This window comes from Cyprinus carpio, chromosome B8 (assembly GCF_018340385.1).
Source record: "Cyprinus carpio isolate SPL01 chromosome B8, ASM1834038v1, whole genome shotgun sequence".
NCBI classification, from domain to species: Eukaryota; Metazoa; Chordata; class Actinopteri; order Cypriniformes; family Cyprinidae; genus Cyprinus; species Cyprinus carpio.
Genome location: NC_056604.1, coordinates 25911377 through 25932870, shown reverse-complemented (window position 1 = coordinate 25932870; position 21494 = coordinate 25911377). Strand labels below are relative to the sequence as shown.

The window sequence follows — 21494 nt, the reverse complement described above, 5'->3', positions numbered from 1 at the left end:
AATTGTCATTAATTGGATGTTAATCAATCTTAATTAAATCTAAATGTAAGTATTTATAAATCTTAGTATTTATTTTAGTAGTCTATTACAGTAATCATTTTTGTGAAATGTTCTTGACAGGTGTTGAGATTCACCATAATCTCTTCAAAAGAAGAAGAAAAAAAAAAACTTAAGGGAAACAAATGCAGAAAACTTTATTACAAAAAGCTCTACGCTTATAAAAATAAATCTAGTGTTTAAACCTTAAACATTAAGGAAAAACAATGAAATACAACAGACATTGTCATTCACAACCATTCACATTCATCTAAAAAAACCATACAGCTACAAAATCACAGCAAATCTAAAGTGACATAAATGTGATGTGTTTGTGTGATATATTTGGTCCTCCAAAACAGCTATTTAGCTTGTGTAAGGCTATAAGAAGCGGATCAATGCATCGGTTCATCTGCACTAGGATCACATGTATGCTAAATATCTGTGCTAGCTAGTGCTCTGCTTGAGAACACAAACCACATTTTATTCCCTCAAAGACTATTTTACTCATTATAGCATGTGCTCTATTGAAAATCTTCAGTTTGTGTCAAGATGAAAAAGTTATAAAGTGCTGAGGTATATTTGCAGCCACAGTGTTTGTCTGGAGTTGGAGAGCAGATTTCTTACGCTCATGCGGCAGCAGTTTATATTCTGTAGGATTGTAGAAACAGGCTCTGAGGAGTGTGATAAATAGCTTTGGTTTATTTCTCCTCCTCTGCATCCACGTAACACAAGCAGACGTGCTCTTTTGAGAGCAGGACAAGCGAGCTGCCACTACAGTGCCAAAACAGAGACTGCACCTGAAAACTGCCTGTGAGGAAACACAGAAAAAGAAGTTAGATGTTTCCACACAACTTCCTTTTATGTAAGAAGCTTCCTGTATTGTTAGGGGGAAATGTATTACCTTAAAAAAGGCTGATACAATCAAACCTGTGACTGCGCATCAATTATAGTAATGCAAAAATCATTTCCTTATAGAATTGTTTTTTTTTGGTCATTATCTTTCTTGATAACAGTAATTGGCCTACAGTGAGACTGAGGCATGCACTGTGGTGAAACTGGATCCATACCTTCAACTGGTACATTCACAGACACGCAGCCAGCTGGTGACCACAGATAAACTTTGGTGTTTCCGGTGCAGAGAGCTAGTCGAGGTCTGCGCGGGTCCCAGACAAAGCAGCGCACAGGAGCCGTCTGCTCCAGGACGGCCAGCAGACTGAGTCTCTGCATGTCCCACACCCACAGGCTCTGAGGCATGTTATCTGACAGACGTTACAAACAGCGTCAGTGGAAACCAATAAACACGAGCCTATGAGCCACAGTTGTCAGGACGTCTGAACAGAATACAGTCTGTTTAATGCAAGGGACTTTCCTAGGAAGCAAGGGCACCAAATGGCTCTGAAAAGCCGATCCAGGCTGGCATTAGCAGAATGTAATGCTTCTCATAATGGATACTGTTGCCAAATGGACCAAAAGGCATAAAGACTGAGATGAACTACACAGATAGGTGGAGTTGTTCCCACAGTACAGTTTAACATTGTGATTACTGGGTCTAGAAAAGTCATGAAAAACAATCAAATCTTAACAAGTAATGGAAATGAACACTAAAGGCACGCACAGGTCAATTTTGAGATTTTGCCTCCATTACTGGTCCTCTTTCAGGGGCCATTTAAACGACAACGTTTTCAGCCAAAAACGGGAAACTTTGTGTTTTGTCTGTTCGTTTACACGTCAACGGCGTTTTCGGGACTGAAAACGCATATTTTGGAAGACTGGTTTCAAAGTGCAAGTTTTTGAAAACGGCACAATTATCGTTTCCGTGTAAACACCCAATAGGGGAATCTTTGAAAACGGTGACGTCATGTGCGTGCGTAGTACGTGTTAGGTATGTAGATATGTGCAGCACGTGACTTTAAAGGCAAGTGTGAACAAACATACACAACAATGGCGGAGTGTTGTTGCTGCTCAAGAGTTTGCTAATGCTTCTTCAGCAAAGTGTGGATTTACTTCACCAATATTACGACCAACAGCAGAGATGCATCATATAACATATAATCGTCACTTCCCTGCAGGTACTGTTTACTAACAAGGTGACAGCGTCAACTACTGGCCTGGCATACGTAATACTCAATGGTGTTCCTGTGGCTCAGTGGTAGAGCACTCCGTTAGCAGCGGAAAAGGTTGTGGGTTCAATTCCCAGGGAATACACATACTGGTAAAAAAATGTATAGACTGAATGCACTCTAAGTCGCTTTGGATAAAAGCATCTGCTAAATATGTAAATGTAAATACAGCGTTTTTGCCCGTTTTCACGGATATTTGTAAATGCGGATCATTTTGAAAATGTTGTTGTGTATACGTGAAACTTTTTAAAAATGCAAGGGAAAAACTTTTCCCTTTTTGACTACATCATTGTTGTGTAAACAACCTCAGACTACTGGAAAGAAAACAGACAGGTTTTTTAAAGAGAGTGTTCATCCAAAAATGAAAATTTGTGGGCGTTACAGTAATTTTTGATTTATGCAGTTATAAAAGCTACATAAAAACCTTTTATGTCTCAGCAAAATGAAACAAATTTTGAATGTAACTTTATCAAGTTCTCTGATTTCTGTTCTGGAAATTAATGCAAATGAGTGCATATTTAATTAGATAATGGATCACTGCATATTTAGCACCTGCAGTATATCATATTAACTGAATATAATTGTTAGTAGTCACTCTCATCTCTAAAATATTTAACTCGCTAGAAATTGCTCTTGATCTGTGATCTATGAAATCTTTAATGTAAGTTATGGACATTCACATTCAGGGTTCATGATTGCCTCACCATTCTTTGTAGCAAGGAAGCGATTATCAGCACTGAAAGCCAGAGTGGAGATGCCGATTTTCGGGTTGGCTCTGTCTGGATCGGGCTTGATTACTGGCACCTGGGCTGGCAGTTGTGTGATCTCATCTGAAACAAGGCAAGTCTTTCTGGTTAAAAACAACACAATATAACAATACAATTGACATGGCTAGATAAAAGTTATTGAAAAAATATGTTTTTTAAGCAGATATTTAAATATTTGCAAAGAGGGTGCTGCTCTAATAGAAGCTGGTAATTTGTTCTCTAGACTAGAACCAGCAACAGCGAAGGCACGATCACTGGAACAGATGCAATGGAACCTCGATCTACGAACAGAGAGGAGACCAAGATTACTGGATCTTAGGGACCTATTTGGTTTATGAATAGAGATTGCCTCAGAGAGATATGATGGTGCTTGATTATGAAGAAATTTGAAAACAAAAGTTAGAATTTTAAAAACAATTCTAAATTTGAGTGGTAACCAATTTAGCGAAATAAGAATGGGTGAGATGTGATCGAACCTCCGTCTGCCTGTCCGCATCCTTGCAGGAGCATTTTGGACCATATGTAAATGCATTATAGAGGACTGACTTATACCATAGTATAGAGAATTACAGTAATCTAAAGGAGATAAAACAAACAAGTGAATAATCTCTGTTTTACAGAGAGTACAAGATTTGATTTTCGATAAATACCGAAAGTGGAAGAAACTTAATTTGTCCACTACACTAATTTGTTTCTCAAAACCCAGGTTGCACCAAGATTTTTGGCACAGGGTGTAAAGTAGGAAGAGAGATGACTGAAATGAAGGGCACAGTCTTCATATGACTTTAAACCAAACAAAATGATTTTGGTTTTGTTCTAGTTTATCACTAAAAGATTCTGCTTTAACCATATTTGTAATTCGTTTGCACAATCCAACAGAGGTCCTAAGAATTCTTTACTTTTATGTTGCAAGGGAAAATAAAGCTGAGTATCATCCGTGTACAGATGGTAGGACACTCCATATTTCTCAAAGATAGCACCCATCAGTAGCATAAATATAGAAAATAAAACTGGGGCCAGAATTGATTTAAAAACACAAATGTATTTACTATAAAATAAAACACATGCTGTTAATAATTAAAGTTCACTTAACTGCAGACTGCTATCAACAGTCCAGTAACAGAAATAGTTACTCATTATTTTTAATGACCAGCCCCCATGTTAAATCTATGGACTCCACTGAAACAGTGCTGTCTGCATAGCAGGTAATATTAGTGCCAGTGCACATAATAGACACCCGTCTCACATTATAAACATAGTTTACCTATCAAGAAAGGAGTCCTACCAAGATTAATGAAACTTACACTTGCTCTGTGTGCTAAACAGTGAATTATCCACAGTCAGCTGATGAATAGAAAGATCCTCACTGCCCACAACAGGTCTTTTCTCCACTTCCTTAAACACCACCTAGAAAACACACACATACTGCGTTAGAGTATTCAACCAGAAAAGAAAAAAAAACAAAAAACAAAACAATGACTAATTGTAAAGTTTTTCCATTTATAAACATGCAAAATGAATATTTCCACAATGGTCCAGTTTGTGCAACCCAGGCTTATTGGGAAAACGTGTTTATAGCAACATATATGCAAAATGATAGTACGTTGCTTCTGACGTTTCACAATGCTTAAAAAGTGAAATGTCCAGTGAGTGACACAAAAAGTGTGTTTTGTTTTATCTGAAATAAGTAAGTGATAGTAAAATTAACTTTTAATTTTTTTTGTTTTATACAATACTTGTACCAAAACACTTTTCATTGCAAGTGCAAATCAGACTACTGCTATATTAGGTGGGCTAACAAGCAAGTTTACTACATCAGAAAAGCCATACATATGGAGCTGGTTATGTCATGCAAACTACAAAGTTAATTCGTTTATAAATCATGCACAATGGTAAAAGTGTTTTGAGGTTAAAAGTCTCTATTAATGGCTAATCTGTCCCTGTAATCATAATTTCTGTGCAAAGAAATAAAAATGGTTGTTGTTCATTTCAACTGGAAACTGCAGTGAATTTCATGTAAAGAAACATTTTTAGACTTTTTGCATTGGCAAAAGTTTTTGCATAGGCATAAGTTTTTCCAATGAGCCCTTTATTTATTTTGTGGGTTGTCTGAAATAGTCAGCCTTGTGTAATTTGGCTAATACAGGGTCATTTCCACCTCACACCATTTGGACATGTAACTGAAGAAAATAATGACCCCTGCTATTTTTAACTACACGTGCTCTCTTAAAAATGCTCATAACCAATCAAAGACATCAGTCTACATGTATACATAAATCAACAGTTTTTAAAAAGTGCATATTCAACAAATATAGAGGTGAAGTAGTGAATTTTGTTACAACAGTGCAGATTAAAGTAAAGTTGAGACAGAGTTTTCTCCTCCAGGCACGTACAGCTTTGGTGTTTATGATGGTGGCTGGATGCTCAAATTCTGTGATCTTCTTCCAGGTGATATGATTTAGGATCCGAACCTGATGGAGAGCCCATCAAAACTCTCTTTTAGACAGATTATATTATATAAATCTGACATTTCCCACGTGTTTCTTGAAGAGATTTCCTACCTTCTCATCGTAGCTGCCAACGGCCAGGAACTGGCTGCTGGGGCTCCAGGCGACAGACTTTATGCCTAGAGACCACTCATACGCACTGTAGAGGGACAACAGGCGACCGTCCAGGGAATATAATAGAATTTTATACTGAGGAGAGAGTTAATCTGAATAGTTAATAATACATAAATTCATAAAATTGCTTCTATGACAAAAATCTAATTCTGAACCCTGTTGCTGCATCAGACAGACTGAGGGGCCATTTACATGACAACGTTTCAGCCAAAAATGGGAAGATTTTTATGAGTTTTGCCTGTTCGTTTACACGACAATGCCGTTTTGGGGACTGAAAACGCATATTTTTAAAACGGGTTTCAAAATGCAAGTTTTTGAAAACGCCATCGTTATCATTTTCATGTAAACACCCAACACAGGATTTTTTTAAAATAATGACATCATCCACATGCGTAGTACGTGTTAGGTATGTAGACATGCGCAGTATGTGTCGATTTTAAAGGCAAGCGCGAACAAACATACACAATAATGGCAACAATGCTCAAGAGTTCACTAATTTCCATTCCCAAACTCCCTGAAAACTGCAGTTGTAAAGCCCCTCCTGAAAAAGAGCAATCTTGATAACACCATTTTGAGCAATTATAGACCAATATCTAATCTTCCTTTTATAGGCAAAATTATAGAAAAGGTAGTTTTTAATCAGCTGAACAAATACTTAAACTCAAATGGATACCTGGACAATTTTCAATCTGGTTTTCGACTGCATCACAGCACAGAGACAGCGCTCATTAAGATAATAAATGATATTCGCTTAAATTCTGACTCTGGCAAAATATCAGTGCTGGTATTGCTAGATCTCAGTGCTGCGTTTGACACTGTCGATCATAACATACTACTAGAGAGACTGGAAAACTGGGTCGGGCTTTCTGGGATGGTACTCAAATGGTTCAGGTCATACTTAGAAGGGAGAGGTTATTATGTGAGTCTAGGAGAGCATAAGTCTAAGTGGGACGTCCATGACATGCGGAGTCCCACAAGGCTCAATTCTGGCACCGCTCTTGTTTAGCCTGTATATGCTCCCACTAAGTCAGATAATGAGAAAGAACCAAATTGCCTATCACAGCTATGCTGATGATACCCAGATTACCTAGCCTTATCGCCAAATGACTACAGCCCCATTGACTCCCTCTGCCAATGTATTGATGAAATTAATAGTTGGATGTGCCAGAACTTTCTTCAGTTAAACAAGGAAAAAACTGAAGTTATTGCATTTGGAAACAAAGATGAAGTTTTCAAGGTGAATGCATACCTTGACTCAAGGGGACAAACAACTAAAAATCAAATCAGGAATCTTGGTGTGATTCTGGAGACAGACCTTAGTTTCAGTAGTCATGTCAAAGCAGTAACTAAATCAGCATACTATCATCTAAAAAACATTGCAAGAATTAGATGTTTTGTTTCCAGTCAAGACTTGGACTATTGTAATGGTCTCCTCACCGGCCTTCCCAAAAAGACCATTAGACAGCTGCAGCTCATCCAGAACGCTGCTGCCAGGATTCTGACTAGAACCAGAAAATCTGAGCATATCACACCAGTCCTCAGGTCCTTACACTGGCTTCCAGTTACATTTAGGATTGATTTTAAAGTACTTTTACTCGTTTATAAATCACTCGATGACCTAGGACCAAAAATATATTGCAGATATGTTCACTGAATATAAACCTAACAGACCACTCAGATCATTAGGATCGAGTCAGTTAGAAATACCAAGGGTTCACACAAAACAAGGGGAGTCCGCCTTTAGTTACTATGCCGCCCGCAGTTGGAATCAGCTTCCAGAAGAAATCATACACTCCAAAACACTACACATATTTAAACCCAGACTCAGAATTGATTGCACTGTATTCTACATAATCAATATAACCTAATTAAAAACATCCGAATTGATTGCACTGTATTTTACATATTCACTATATTCTATGTAAAATCATTTTCATATTTTTAACTGTTTTAAATTCATTTTAAATACGTCAATTTTTAAATCATTTCCAATGTTTTAGAATTGCCTGTTTTTATGTTTTTTTAAATTGCTTGTTTTATTTTTGTTATTATTTTTTCTTCATGATTATTTTACCTTCTTTTATGTAAAGCACTTTGAATTACCATTGTGTACGAAATGTGCTATATAAATAAACTTGCCTTGCCTTGCCTAATGCTTCTTCAGCAAAGTGAAGATTTACTTCACCAATATTACAACCAACAGCGGAGAGGCATCATATACAACATATAATCGTCACTTCCCTGCAGGTACTGTTTACTAACAAGGTGACAGTGCCAACTACTGGCCTGGCATACATAATACAACGTTTTTGGCCATAAAGGCGAATAAGTTTTGAAAACGTTGTTGTGAATAGGTGAAACTTTATGAAAACGCAAGGGAAAAACTTTCCCGTATTTGACCACATCGTTCTCGTGTAAACGTAGCCTGAGAATGAACCATTCACCGACCATTTGATGGCAAAACCATTTGATCTTTGGTCAATGACCAAAAACTGGTTGGGTTCTGACCATAAGTTGTGATTTTCTTCAATGTTAAGACAGAGCACCCTACCTCGAGACAGCTGTCCCACACCGCAAGCACACAGCTGTTAGGAGACCACTCCAGCCCCGCCAGATCCTGAGTCTCGCTTTCAAAATGCTACAGACCAAAAAAAAAAAAAGAAGTCATATCTTAATTCTTCATGACCATTTACCATTCTCTCTCTGATCAAAAACATGCAAATATTTCTGATTTTCTTTTCGTTGTAACATTTAATCTTATTTCTCATTCTGATAATAACAATAATTATATTCTAACTATGTAAATCTGTAACATTTTAGTAATATTTGTTGTACTGCCTTTATGGTAATTAAAAAAAAAAACACTATTTATTACTATAAAAAATAAGTACATACTGTTATTTAATATTTACACGCTTTCATGACTACTAAAAAGCTTATTTACAAAAAAAGTGGTTAAATAACAACAACAACAATAATAATAATACTTAAAGTTAAATAAAAAAAAATATTAAATATTTATATAAAACATTATATTAAAACATTACAATAATGTTTGGCAACACTTTACAATCAGATCTAATTTGTTAACTTTTTTATGCTAACATACTAACAATGGAAAACATATTTTTTCTATTTTTTATTCAACTAATGTTAACAGATGCAAGTTTTAATCTTTAATAATATTAGCTAAGATTAATAAATGCTGTACCAAATGTTTAATCCAAGTATTTGAGAATCAAGTCATGTATCTTCATCTGAAGTGATTCAATGATTTTGCCAGTTTTACTGATAATGTAATTTCTTAGGGAGAGAATGGTGGAAGAGACACAGTTGTATTCTAGCTTTGATAGCTGCACTCACTCTGAGCAGATGCCAGTCATCACACACAAACACACTGATGCAGTCTTTACACTCCCGTCTCTCGGCCAGAGCCATATAACGACCGTCCGCACTGAAGTCCACACCTGAAATACATTTGTATATTTGAAGGATTTAAATTTATTTAATTTTTTTTTAATTTTTTTTTTGATGCAACCGAGCTACAGTAAGCTGGGCACTGTATTAATACAAGCATGCTGGCTGATAAAGCAGTCACCTTGGATTCACACTGACACCTAGTGACGTGTATGAAGCATCACACTGAAGCATGTTTCTGATTTCTTTTGACAGCCAATTCAAAAAGTTTGGTTCAGTAGGACTTTCTTATATAGAAATTAATACTTTTATTCAGCAAGGATGAATTAAATTGATCAAAAGCAACAGTAATTACATTTATGACATTATAATCAGCCTCTATTGTAAAATAAATGATTTTCTTTTGACCCTTCTATTCATAAAATAATTATATTTTTGATCAAATAAATCACAGACTCTAAACTTTTGAACAGTAGTAGTTTGTATTATTATTATTAGGTTTAAAATCATTAATACTAGGTTTAGTATCATTAGTAATATTATAGTTTGGGTACTATTATAGATAATAATAGTTTATTAGTTTAGTTTTTATTATTTTTATATTTTCCATTTTCATGGTGTTTTAGTTCATGTTGTAGGGATTTTGCTGTGTTTTTGCCATTTTTATTAGTTATCGTTTTTAATTATTAATTTCTTATCAGTTTAAGTTATTTTAGAACATCAATTTAAACAATACAAAAATGAAACGTATTGCCTTGGATGTGTTTTATATTAATTGTAATTTGTAGTTTTCCATCAGCTGATCTGAAGGTTACAGCTCAATCTTCGAGCGACTGTGGAGACAGATACGGTGCTGGCCAGAAAATGAGACTCTATGGCAGTCATGCATGATATGAGCTTAATGTCTTCTGGAGTGAGTTCACTTCATGCTGACAGAGGGTTATGAGGACTATGTGCTGTTTACCAGCTGTCTGTGAGAGCTCACGCCTGGCTAGACGCCCAGGGACGAGACTTATATTACAGGTAAATACCCACATGATTCATGTTTCTGTCCTTACATCTCCTCTCACACAAACACTTATACAACTAGTTATACCTCTGACTCGCATTCACTCACCTTTCTGGCAGGCTTTAGGATACTTGATGTAGGATACAGCTTTTGTGCACAGGGACCAGACGGTGACTCTCAACTGTGAGAAAAAAGAAAAAAAATTTTAATGGAAATATCTATTTAATTTAACTATACAAACCCAATCTGCACCTTCAGGTGATCAACAGTGAAACACAGGTCTGTGGTTTACAGAGAGATTTAAGTGCCAGAAAATACCCACTATACTGGACAAAGCTGACTGGTCAAAAAATATCATTTAAGTCAATGTCAAATAAAGTTAAAAAATGCCATCAAATTCTATTTGGATGAATTCAAATAACAGCTGACAATACAGAACACAATGAAGTACATATGTCCTAAGGCAAAGGCAAATTAAGAGAAATCTATACATCCACAGTGGGGAATGATTTGTTAAATGTTTGGAAAAGTTTTATTTCAAGCTATGCTCTCCATACAATGACAATATGATACATGATGCAACAAAATATTAAATGAAGAGACTGGTTATTTGGGTAAATTTTTCAAAACTGAGATTTAGACATAATCTGAAAGCTGAATAATTAAGCTTTCCATTGATGTATGGTTTGTTAGGATAATAGGACAATACTAATAGCCGAGATACAACTATTTGAAAATCTGGAATCCGCGGGTGCAAAAATTGACTGGGTGACTGGTTTTGTGCTCCAGGGTCACACACACACACACACACACACACACACACACACATACATATATACTAGGGCTGTCAAATGATTAATCACGATTAATTACATCCAAAATAAAAGTTTTGTTTACATAATATATGTGTGTATACTGTGTATATTTATTATCTCTCTTAGCTGTCCATCGTGTTCGATGATAACGCTTGCTCCAGGGATAGGGATGGGGGGGGGGGGGGTTTCAGCAACCATGCCGCTGGTGCCACTTTTCATGGGCGTAAAGTCCGATCCTTGATCCGCACACTCGACCGCAGATGGAGCAGGGGAAACCAGATACCAGGGGGGTGCCAGCCGCCCGTTGTTGGTGTCTCTTGATTCGCCTCATGGATCGTTGGTCTTGGTTGGTTTGGTGTATTTGAGAGACCGCAGCGGCACAGGTGGCCTGCCAGGCTGATCGTCAAGTGCCAGAGATTCTAGCTTCGTGAGGGGATGTTTGCCCGCTTTAGGAGGTCCATGGTATAGGTCCTATAGTTAAAACGACGCTTTTGCCCTCCGGCGGAACGTTTAGCACCCACTAGTTGACTGTAAAGGACTTGGCGGGGGCAGGCGATGTTCAGCATGCGCGTTATGGTGTGCCCTATCCAACGCAGGTTTCTGGCCACAGCAGCTTCCATCCTTAAAACGATTGCCCTCTGGTGGAACGTTGCACCCACAGAGGGATGACGATGTTTGGGGGATTCGCCGATCTTTCCAGGACAAGCTGAGGATTTTTTTCCGTAAGCAGCGAATATGGAAGGCCTCTAGGTGGATGATGTGCTGGCGGTATGGGGTCCATGACTCTGCCCCATAAAGAAGAGTGGAGAGACATACGCATTGTAAACAGCAACCTTGGTACTGACCTTCAGGTTACGATTTTCAAAGACCCTGCTGCGTAGGCGTCCAAAAGATGATGAGGCTTTTATTTATCCGAGTGTGTATTTCTGTATCAAGGGAGCTGCTTGAGGACAGAGTGGGAGCCGAGGTAGGTGAAGTGGTCCACTGATTTAAGTGGGACACCATTTATGTGAAAAACTGGGGGGTGCGGGAAACAGGGGTGGTGAGATGGAACATGACCTCGGTTTTTTGAGTGTTAACCTGTAGGCCGAAAGATTGGTACAGACTGGATATTATGTTAAGGGCGTACTGCATAGAGTCTGGGCTGTGGGCTAAGATTGCACAGTCATCAGCATACTGAAGCTCACAGATCTGGCGGATCTTTGTCTTTGTGTGAGCTTGGAGCCGGACGAATGTTGAAGAGGCCTCCGTCAAGTCGGTATTCCACATGGACACCGTCTTCATGTCCCAGGACACGGTGGAAAAGGCATGTGATGGCAGAGAGGAGGATGTTAAAGAGCATCGGAGCCAAGACACAGCCTTGCTTCACCCCAACGTTTACCCCGAAAGACTCTGATTGGAGTTCTCCCATGAGGACTCTGGCTTGCATCCCATCATGCAGCTGCTGTAGGATGCTGAGAAACTTGGGTGGTACCCCAATTTTGGGATAGGTGTTTCCAGAGCAACTCACGGTTGATGGTGTCAAAGGCTTTGCTGAGATCGATGAAGGCTACGAAAAGGTCTTTGTGATGCTCTCGACTCTTCTCCAGCAGCTGCCTCAAGACAAAAACCATGTCTGTTGTGGATCTGGTCTTCCGGAAGCCACACTGCGTTTCCGGGAAGCACAGTTTCCGAGATGTGCTCAACCAGTCTGCTGAGCATGATCTTGGCCAGTACTTTCCCTGCGATGGATAGGAGAGATATCCCAACGGCTGTTGCCACAGACTGCTCTGTCTCCTTTCTGCTTGTATATGACAACAATGTTAGCATCCTTCCAGTCCTGTGGGAGGGTCCCATGTTCCCAGATGTTTTGAATCAGGAGGTGCAGGCGACGCGTGAGGGGTGTATCCTCCATGTTTGAAAACCTCTGCAGAGATTCCATCGGGTCCAGCGCTTTTGTTGTTTTTTTCAGCCCTGAAATAGCTTGCCGGAGTTCTGAGAAAAGTGGTGGAGTATCCAGGTGCATGGTTTGGTGGCAAGTCTGGCAGATTATCCAGGATGTGTTGGTCAACAGGGTTGGTGTGGTTGAAGAGAGATTTCCTCAAAATGATTTACCCAACGGGCAAGAATCTCGTGGCGGTCCTTGAAGAGCGTAGACCCCTCAGCTGATCGGACTGGAGCAATCACCCGCTTCCTGGGGCCGTACAATGCTTTTATGGCATCGTAAAAGCCTTGAGTGTTATTGCAGTCTGCCAGGTTTTGGATTTCGTGCGCCTTTTTTCACCCACCAGATGTTCTCCAATAGTCCGAAGCCCTCGCTGGGTTTCTGCTCTTGCAGCAGTGAAGTTGTTTTTATGGGTAGGAGATCCAGGGCAGGACAAGAGAGCTTTATGGGCTTCATGCTTGGTTTTAAGAAGTGACTGTATCTCAGCTGAGTTGCAGTCAAACCAGTCCTGGTGATGTTTCCTTGATTGGCCAAGCGCTTCTGAAGCAGCGTTATGAATAGCCTGGCGTAGAGCTGTCCAATCAGCTGATTCCTCCGGGATCATGTTGAGGTTTTCAGCAAGGAGCCGTCGGAGGTTGTCTTTGATGGTGAGGTTGTTCAAAGCTGTGCAGTTTAGTTTCTTGTTTGGGACTCGCCTCGGAACACGAGGTTGAATACTCATGAGTAATTTGGATCTGACCATGAGATGGTCAGGTCCAGCACTCAGCTCCGCGCATAACACGAGTGGTAAGGACATCTCGTCTATCCTTTTGACGGACAATCACGTAATCCAGGAGATGCCAGTGTTTTGAGCGGGGGTGCTGCCAGGTGGTCTTGAGCCAGTTCTTCATCTGGAAAAAAAATTGGTGTTAGTGATGACCAGCTGGTGCTCTGCACAGAGAGAGAGAGGAGTCTGAGCCCGTTGCGGTTCATTTTCCCCACACCATGCTGGCCGATGACTTTACTCCATACCATATGCTCCGAACCCACTCTAGCATTGAAGTCTCCCATGAGTATGATTCTGTCTGTAGCTGGGGTTTTTTTCTGTAGGGATGGCATCAAGAGCTCTATAGAAACCCTCTTTGATGTTGTACTCGGCATCAAGAGTTGGAGCATATGCACTAATGAGAGTGGCGAATCGTTCCTTTGCCAGGGGAATGCGCCATGTCATCAATCTTTCATTGATGCCGATAGGGGTTTCCGGAATGCGCTGCAGCAGTTTAGACTTCACAGCAAGCCCAATCTCCATGATTACGACGAATGCCTTCGGGGACCCCCTTCCAGAAGAAGGTGTACCAAGCACCAACCTCTGTCAAGGAGTCCTCCCCATGTAGTCTGGTCTCGCTGAGAGCCAGCAATATCGATATCATATCTTGCAAGCTCCAGGGCCACCAGTGCTGTCCTGCGGTGGGGCCTGTCCGGGGGTTCGGGCCAGGTCCAGCAGTGTTTCATCGAACGTTCCACGAAGCAATGCTTAGCTTATTTTTTTTCACTTTAATTTTTCCGACCGCGAGGGGGGGGATGCTCCGACGGTTGCGGTTTACCGTCCGGAGTGTAGGGAGCAGACAATTTTTGGACCACCTTTTCCAGGTCCGTTCCCCATCACAGGGCGGTGTGAGCAGTTGTGGGGCTGCTGTGTCAGTCGCAAATGGAAGCTGCCGAAAAGACTCGCTGCTCCATCCCGCAGTCCTAGCGACCATCACTCCATTGCCGCCTGTGTGCATAGTTTGGCTAGACACTCCCAGCCACATCCTTGGCCTGTGCCCACCACCATTCCACATCGCCACAGGACTTTTATGGGGGGGGGGGGGGCAAGAAGCTTGCGCATAGGTGAGGGATTAAGGTGGAGGGTGAGGGAGGGTGCGCAAACCTAACTCCCACCATCTTCACTCCTGCCAGATGGACCCCTCACAGTGGCATGAGGGAACCCATGACGACCTTCGTCTGGCAGGAAGTTGCAGGGGGCTGCCGGTGGTCCGGTCAGTTGGAGTCCGCCTATCGCCTGTCCCCAAGTGCAGATTTGTCTTCGGGGTTACTACTCCCCTAGCCACTGTAACCCTCCCGAGTTAACCCCACGTGGCAGGGGGTTTGCCTTCTCCTTCGCCTTCCCCCCAGCCGTTGGTGGTGGTTCTCACACCACCATCTTCCGTCTGCGCCGCCGTTGGGGTCTTTGCTATTTTGCCCATAGTTTGGGACTATTTACCCATAGCTGGGAACAGTGGTTGACGGGCAGCAGGGCATTTCCATTCACTGATGGGCCTGCATGCCCACGTCTCTGGGGCCCACTGCTGCTCCGAGATCCCGTGCAACTTAGCCTGGAACCGCAAGGGCCCCAGTTACCATGTGTGCCGCGAGGAGGCGTGAACGAGATCTTGGCAGTGGAGAGGCTATGTACCGGCTGAGGAGGCCCTTACACACTCGGCTCCTCTTTTCGCCCCTGAAAAAGCAGAAAGCAACCAGCAGAAATAAAATAAAAACAAAAACTACCAATCAAACACTGCTGCACTGACGCGTCACACGCCCTGTGTACATACACACAATATATACATATATATACACACACACACACATTATATTATGTATATATAAATACACACACATGAGGATGTACATATTTAAGAAGAATATGTTATGTTTATATATTAAATATATTATATATATAATATAAAATATAAGAATATAAATATATAAATGTATACATGTAAATATTTTCTAATATATAATTTATGTGTGTGTATTTATATATACATAATAAATAATACCCTGTACACATACATATATTATGTAAAAAAACTTTTATTTTGAATGTGATTAAATCGTGATATAGATCATTTGACAGCCCTATATATATAGATATATATATGAATATATAATATATATATATATATTATATATATAGTGCCTTGTGAAAGTATTCATACCCCTTTATTTATTTCACATTTTGTTATGTTGCAGCCTTATGTTAAACTGCTTAAGTTATTAAATAAGTTGGTTATAATGAGTAGAAGACATGTTAAAAATCTTGTCTGATCTTACTTCCGGTTCATCCATCACATATGAAAAACAATGTCTAATCTACTGCATTGTTGGGACACATTAATATAACTAGTATAAAAAATAAAATTAAAACTAGTGAGAATATGCCCTACATCAAGTACATGAGCATTACATGTTTAGACAGTTGTTAATGGACATCTGCTGTTCTAGTCTGTATCGTCCAGGCATCAATGGACTGTAAAATGCTAAATCAAGCTTTTCTTGACCTTCAGCCAAGAGTACTGTGTTCTTATATGTACACAAGTACACACACTTATCGTATCTGCAAACTCAAGTAAATATGCCAATCATATGTCATTGTGCTTCTCATGTCGACACCTTACCAAAAAAAAATAAACTCCACTACCAACAACAAACAACACAGCTCATAAAGACTGCTGATGCTAACACATACAGTATTAGATGACTGATATGTGCCTGCCACCTTTATACTGTTCAGTTGGTATCCTCTAGGTGGCACTCTAGAGGAGCAAGCTGACTTGAATGGCCTGTGAATTGAGAACTACACACCACACTACATAACATAATTTACAACATAATAGTGGATGTGTTATTATTAAAACAGATAGTGTACTGTTCATTTATGGAAGCCTGTAACAGAGACGTCAGATGGAAGACAACAGACAAATGTCCAGCCGTCCGTCTTTCAGCCTCAGACACTCGAGACAAAGAGCAAGAATTCCAGACAGACAGACACTTAACTCCAAGTGCACACACACACACACACACACAGCTGTCCAGCATCTCAACACCTGTCAGTAATTCCTGGAATCAAGAAGTTCAGGCGACAGACTACAGTGGCACTCGGCCCAAGTGTAATCCAGACAGACAGACAGAAAGAAAGAGAGGAGGACAGTGACGTTGAGATTTCATAATAGACTACCATTTAAAAGTCTGGGTTCACTTTTTTTGTACTTAGTGCAAAACAGATTTTTTTTAGAAAATGGAAGTGAAATAGTAAAATTCCAATAAAAATACACACTTCTGCCAAAACAGATGCAGCTGGCTTTAAAATGATACAAAAAAAAAATAATAATAATAATAAAAAAAAAATATGTCCAAAAGGTTGCACAAGGGTTCATTAAATTATATTTCACAATATCTAACATTTGCCTTTATTTATTCATCTATTATTCTATATGTCTTCATGGTGAAGCCACTGGAATATTTAGACTTTTACGATTTTATATGACTTTTAATATTTTGACTACCCTTTTAATATTTTTTGACATCTTTTACATGATTTTGTTTCCAATTAATTCTGTACATTTAAACGTACTGTACTGTTTTTCCCTCATTGGACCTCAAGTAATTTGAAGTGTATGCTTTACCAGAAAATTAAAGAGTTTATTTAAAAATCCTGCATTTATGATCAAATAAATGCAACCCCGGTGAGCAGAAAAAACTTCTTTCAAAAAACGTCTGAAAGGTAGAGTACAATGAAAATAACATGTGGGTTATTTTTCATTCATGTACTTGGAAAAAAAAAAAAACACCATCATATTTTGCAGATAGCATTATTAGTCCAATTAATTTGGGATGTTTTGTTATTTTTGTATTTATGTCTCATGTTTTGTGTATTAACATGATCATAAGAAGTCATTTTCAGAAGAGCAGTGTTTAAACTCTGAACGAATCAGTGATGTGCATGGACTGTCAGTTATTTTCAGGTCTTTATTTATGGGCAGCAACAGTTGACACGGTGCAAAACTGACTCCTCCTACCACCATACTTACATTGAACTCAGTGGTGTTGAGTATGTGTCGCCCGTCAGGACTCCAGCGTGATGAGACTAGTCCAATCGAACCCTCGTCTATCTTACAATGCCAGTCCGGCTGCTCTAGAGACCACACCTGAGAGAGCGAAAACAGAGAAACACCAAGTCACTTGAATCCTGTCGCACTGTCGAATGGCTCAACATGAAAGACTGGCGCTTTCTTCCCTTACAAAGGTAAGCCGATTTAAATAGACCAGAGGTTTTATTCAACTGCTGAAAAAGGGACAAGCAAAGATGTGCCACCTCAGATCGTGTGTCTTGTTGAGAAGACGTACGGATGCACTTTTATAGCTTTTTTAAGACCTTCTAGGTGAAGGCTAAAAACATCCAGAACTAAATCAGGTAAAAGCGTATCAATAAATAGTCATACCTGCACTAGTCCTCTTTTGTACATGGCACAAAGGATGAAGAGGGAGTCAGAGGACCACTCCATGTGCATCACCTGGTCCAGGCAGGTGTACAGGTGCACGATCTGAAGACTGTTGATATCACGGACCACCAGACGGTACTGAACACAGGTGGCCTACAAGCCCAAATTAAATGTGGTAATTAATAAGATTAAGATCAGCTTAGAAGTATACAATTCTAGCCGTAAATGGATTTGTCATATGAAAATGTTAAAAGCTGTAAGAAAAGCATCTTACCAAATATTTCCCATCTGGAGAAACTTTGCACAGTTGATTGGACTGCTTGAAGACCTCGGAGAAATTCATGCTCCTGGAACCAAGAGTAAATCTTCAAATATTTTATTTTTATAGTTATTGTGTTGATGCATACTTTGACATTTTGACAGTAACATGCTAAAAAAAAAAAAGATGGTGACAGTCGAAACCTATTCAAAGAATACTTCACCACAAAATCTATATTTTTCATAAAGTAAAATAAATAACGTTACATTTGTTAAATAAAGCCCATTTAAGGAACATTGATATTTCAAGACTTGCATTTGTGATTCTCATCAGATTTACACTACTGTAGACCATTCTGAAATGTTTAAATGTCAAATCCACAATTTATTACCACAGCGAATATTACGACTACTTTTCATAATTATACGATTTTAGAAACGACAAAAATAATCCATAAATCGTCTATCGTCGGGCTTCGAGAATCGTTAACGGCTCCGTATCAGTGCGCTTAACGTCACTAAAGTTACAAAGCTGGCTACATGTCTAAATTTCTGCTTTAACAGAACACTAGCTGTATGCGTTAAAACAAGTTACCTTTCTGAGTATCGTAAGCTCCGATCCGAAGAGTTTTTTAAGTCAATTATTAAGACATTTGCAGGATAAAACAAAAGCCACTCATAAGAATCAAACGGTCTCTAACCGAATCGCTTGCTGTTTCGGAAGTGACGTATACGAAAACGTCATTCGTGTCATGCTGACGGCCAATCAGCGCCGCGCTGTATTGTCGGCGTCAGAAGGGAATTGTGGGAAATGTAGTTTCATCGTCTATTTTCTAGCAGATATGATTTTACAATAAATATACAATTACTAATCTCAGGCCGAGTACTTTTATGACTTTTCTCAATTTTACGACTTTATTATTCCCGCGTATGCATTTCAAAGCAAAGGCAAACACGTGTTTATTCTGTCAGGAAAGGCAGGTGAATTAAATCGATGTCTACGGTTTTGTTAGGGACAGTTCTACAATCGAATTAGACTGTCACACCTCACGCATATAAAAATAAAGTGAGACTGTAAATGCCAAGCTTTAATCACACTCATCGAGCTGGGATTAGTGTTTCCCGCTCGCGTGCACCCAAACCGCGGCTAACGCCTCCTCCTCCGTCCCCCAGATATTCCCAAGCCAGCCCTCCACAGCCTCGCGCGCTCACACCCCGCCAGCCCATTACCCTACACCTGCATGATCAGCCCCATCTCACGCTCTCGCATCCGGCTTCTTAACTTTAAGGAGAGACTCGAGGTGCGGTTTGTAGCTCAATGGCTTAATTCGCAGCTCGTTTGCGGCAGGGTCAGCTGCGGGTCAAGGAAACTGGTCCAGAGAGCATCGCCAGAGGTTGTTGCAAGCCAGGAATATAACTTGTTTGGTAAGTAAATGTAATATAAATATAGTGTGTATGCTTTGTTTGGACTCTTTACTACATGCAATTTCTGTCACGGTAAAAAAGAGAGTTTAAGGGACTAATATAGCGCTCAGATTGCTGAAGGTGAGGATTAAACCCACCCACTTTGAGTGAACGCAGAGATCTCATCGTGCTCCAATAATTCACTCCAACAGCTTATTATTATTATACACTAGATTTGTGTTAGTTAAGCAGCTTAGTTGTATTCAAATTCGTTAATGATGCAAAAAAAGAAAAAAATGTATTTTTAAATCACCCCAGAGATCGATTTTTTTTTTTAAGTTCGTAATTAAGTTATTTTTAACTAAGCGTCTAAAGCACAAAACAGTAGCCTAAGTGTACCACAGCGATTTAATTTGTTAGTTTTTGTTTGTCTATCAGTAGCAAAATCGATCAGTGTCCCACAAAGGTCAGAGTTCACTATGATAATTTTCTGTCAACATGTACAGTAGCCTAAACCTATGCTTGATAAGAAAGATGAACTTCTGAGGAGGGCGCTTTTTTCTCTGTGTGTGTGTGCGTGCGTGCGTGCGTGCGTGTGCGTGTTTTTGTGACACAACAGGACACAAATTTGTATAATGACAAGGATATAACACAGGTATTACAAGGAGAAGGTGCCTTTTCAGGACATTACTCAATGTCCCCACTTTTCAAAACGCATAGAAATCACACAGAACGTGTTTCTATTTCTTTATCCACTAGTGTAATGTATCAGGCTGTATTATATATTACTAGATTATGTTATAGGCTATTAAATTATATATTGTCATACTACTGTTAGCCTATTAAATATTATGCCCTAATAACAGGCTATAGCCTAACCTAACAGTAAAGAAAATATAAACGAAATCGTATATTATAAATGATATTATAGGCTATTGTAAATGTCGTTTTAAATCCGATCTGATGTATTTTGAGTGCAGGAGAAGTGTGTGAGGATTTGTGTGATCGGTTGTCAAGGGCGCTGTATTCGTTTAGAGCTGCGCTGCTCGCCCGAAAGAGTTTGTAGTCTATGAATAGGCTACTATTTAATTTTTTTTTTTTTTTTAATTTCCCGATCTCTCGGGGCTGCTCTGTTTTAACATAGGCTGTATATTGAATCCCGGCTGAAGTTAACAGAGCGGTTTTGGTCCATGACGCATTCTCCGCTGAGCATCGGTAAGATACAGCTTCTTCAGATATAAAAGCGAGGCCTTTGTCAAATGATAATTCAATTCTCCGCTTGAGTCCCTGTCGTGTGTGTAATTGCTGCCAGAGCTGTATTAACTGCTCTCGAGGGGGATACGGTCAAAATTAGCCTCGCTTGTAAAAACATTTAAACCCTGCCCTGAATTCAGTTAATTCAGCTTCTGTAGCTATTCTCAGACTGAAACGATTTATTTAGCGACTTTTTCTTTCACTTTCTTTCTTTCTAATCAGTTTTAATTTAGCTTTTTTAATGATAACTGTCATTTGTTGATTGCTCTTGTAGGCTAACTTTAGGTCTAAAGTGGATACATATTTTTTGAATAGGCTACTAGGCTTAAGAAGCATTTAGGAGCAAAATATATGATTTTGTGAGGTGTGTTAAAAATGTGATCATAGTTTTGTCTGCGTATAAATATAACTGATCGTATGCCCGGTGTTGTGCGCGCAGTGTTACCGAGGGAACAGACGCGCCGCGCGCCGCGCGCAACAGTGAAGCTGGGTTCTGCCTGAACGCGCTTACAGGAGAACACGGTTTTTTTATTATTATTTATTTATTTGTTTGTTTGTTTGAGTAAATTTAGACCTATCTATTTCATTTTAAATTAAGGGGAGACCGGGCTATATTGTCACGG

The 21494-nt window shown here is 39.5% G+C and overlaps 2 protein-coding genes across 5 annotated transcripts in view; one reads left to right on the top strand and one right to left on the bottom strand.

The window, feature by feature from the left end:
- Window positions 1-169: 169 nt before the first annotated feature.
- On the bottom strand, window positions 170-18943 carry LOC109065758 (WD repeat-containing protein WRAP73-like). 3 transcript variants are annotated; one of them, XM_042730284.1, is made up of 13 exons: window positions 18809-18943; window positions 18230-18302; window positions 17956-18108; window positions 17545-17661; window positions 10082-10154; window positions 8911-9014; window positions 8099-8185; window positions 5488-5622; window positions 5320-5397; window positions 4231-4333; window positions 2864-2989; window positions 1107-1298; window positions 170-847 (listed from the first exon to the last, which is right to left on the bottom strand). In XM_042730284.1, the coding sequence occupies exons 2-13, from the start codon at window positions 18296-18298 to the stop codon at window positions 738-740; spliced, it is 1347 nt and encodes a 448-aa protein (XP_042586218.1). In that variant the 5' UTR covers window positions 18299-18302; window positions 18809-18943; the 3' UTR covers window positions 170-737. The 3 variants fall into 3 exon arrangements, with proteins under 3 accessions (XP_042586218.1, XP_042586219.1, XP_042586220.1); XM_042730285.1 differs by having other exon boundaries at window positions 18230-18299; window positions 18809-18939; XM_042730286.1 differs by having other exon boundaries at window positions 18230-18320; window positions 18809-18922.
- A 115-nt stretch (window positions 18944-19058) lies between these two features.
- tp73 (tumor protein p73) overlaps window positions 19059-21494 on the top strand; it is a 35127-nt gene continuing 32691 nt past the window's right edge. For both annotated transcript variants that reach the window (XM_042730280.1, XM_042730283.1), the window contains exon 1: window positions 19059-19638. The gene's annotated coding sequence lies outside the window, so the exon portion shown is untranslated. The remainder of the gene's footprint in view (window positions 19639-21494) is intronic.